We start from the raw sequence: 2,040 nt of genomic DNA, 5'->3' as shown, positions 1-2,040 counted from the left end.
TTAAATAATATTTTAAGAGCTAATACACAATTCGATTTGTTTGGGATTCATGACATATTAAAACTGTAATCAGGATGATCCTAAATATAAGATTCGACAATAATTTATTAATGTCGCCTTATAAGTCTCAACATTTATTGTCGAAAACAATTCACAGTTCAAACTTTAGTAAAGGTCATCTTTATATTGACACGTACGACATATTCACAATAACGTCAGAGACAATGTAATCATTATTCGGGAATCTTTCGAGCAAGTCCATCGCGCAGATATGCTGAAGTGATATTAAAAAATCGATAATTGTAATTAATCAATTATAATTAATGCGAATTAACTGTGCTCTTATCTGCATAAATGTGTAACATATAAAGTAAGTCATAAAAAATAATATTTTTTTAATTCTTTATTATTTTTAAAATAATGTTATTTCTTATATTATGTTCTTCACATTTATTACATACATATATATATTTTTTAAAAATACTTTATAGAAATGATAAAAAGAAAGTATTTAGATAAATACTTATATTATGCAAAAATAATACATAAATAAGAGCTTTAAAATACTTTTTTTGTATGTGTATAATTCCATTAATAATTTATTTTACAAATAAATTAAAAATTAATTCAATCAATATTTTTATTTTTTTGATTAATTTGAAAACTGCAGAAACATAACAATTATAATTTTAAAATTCTATGTAATCCTTCTATAAGAATAAAATCTTTCTTCTTAAGAAAATCTTAGTAAACGATAAATATTAGGTGAAAATATCAAAATAGTCAAATCGAATCAAGAAACAGATTTAAACTTTTTGTTCTTTAAATAATTCTCAACCAATAACTAAACAATTCAAATCTTAAACAAAAATATAGAATGCCTTTTTCGTCCATTTCTCGCGATAATGTTCTGAAGAGTTTATGTTTCTGAAGAGCATATGTTGATTATTTAAAAACTGTGCTTGTACTCGCAATCATGATCGTATAATGTAATTATAAGCACGTCACTGTAGAAAGATTTTATTTGCTATCGTAAATTTTCACTGACCGCTTTAATAGCCCCGCTCTACCCCAATATGTTAACGTCCTTTTAATTTTGGTAGGAAATATTCATTATAGATAAATATAAACACGCTACATAGATGTCTAAAATTATCTTTTAAATGAAATAAATCAATTTTTTATTTTGTTTCTTTTTTAAGAAAAAAATCCTATGAAAAAGATAATAAGATAAATTAATTACAAATCAAAGTATACTCAATAAATATTAAATACATGTGATTCTTATAATAAAAAAGTGCAAAAATTATTTTTTTTAATTTTTTTATTTTTATATATAAATTCATATTAAATTATAACAATAATTTTGTATTGTTTTATTTTTTTCTTTAACGAATAATCGCAGATACGTAAAAAGAGGGATTCGATATGGGATTTCTAAAATTGTTATTAAATATTTTAATATTGGCCATAAGAACGATTCCTTGCATCAGTATAAAACATTTAGAAATTATTGATCGATTACCAAAGAATACGATACCAATTCGATATAACATTCATCTAACAACGTATCTCAAAGAAGGCAACTATACTTTTTACGGTGAATCCAATATCAATATCAAAATTCGTTATGCATCATCAATAATAAGCTTACATTCAAGAGAGTTAGAAATAATTGAAACGTTGACAACATTGATTAATGACAACGGTACGATTTATAAACCAATGAAACATACTCATAACAATGTAACCGACATTTTGACACTGTCTTTTAATGATGTACTATCGTCCGGTCTGTACATCCTGAATATGAAATTTGTCGGTTATTTCTCAGAACCTTCCGAAAAACTGGGTTTTATAAAATTTTCGTACATAGACATTGAAGAAAAAAAGTAAGTAAATATTAAAACATAAAAATATATTTGCAAATACATATAATAAACAGCTTTTGTTATTACTTTCTTATGCTTTTATTACTTTTCCATACATAAAAAGGTTTTCCAGTAAAACATAATTATAATATACATATATGTATATATA

General features: G+C 23.7%; 1 protein-coding gene across 1 annotated transcript in view; it reads left to right on the top strand.

Moving 5' to 3' along the window:
- Positions 1-1,428: 1,428 nt before the first annotated feature.
- LOC105627325 (aminopeptidase N-like) overlaps positions 1,429-2,040 on the top strand; it is a 12,530-nt gene continuing 11,918 nt past the window's right edge. Inside the window, exon 1 of the mRNA XM_012208611.1 lies at positions 1,429-1,872. Coding sequence (XP_012064001.1) covers positions 1,429-1,872 — 444 coding nt within the window. The remainder of the gene's footprint in view (positions 1,873-2,040) is intronic.

This window comes from Atta cephalotes (genome assembly GCF_000143395.1).
Source record: "Atta cephalotes unplaced genomic scaffold scaffold00008, whole genome shotgun sequence".
In the NCBI taxonomy this organism is placed as follows: domain Eukaryota; kingdom Metazoa; phylum Arthropoda; class Insecta; order Hymenoptera; family Formicidae; genus Atta; species Atta cephalotes.
This window is presented reverse-complemented; position numbering and strand designations above follow the sequence as displayed.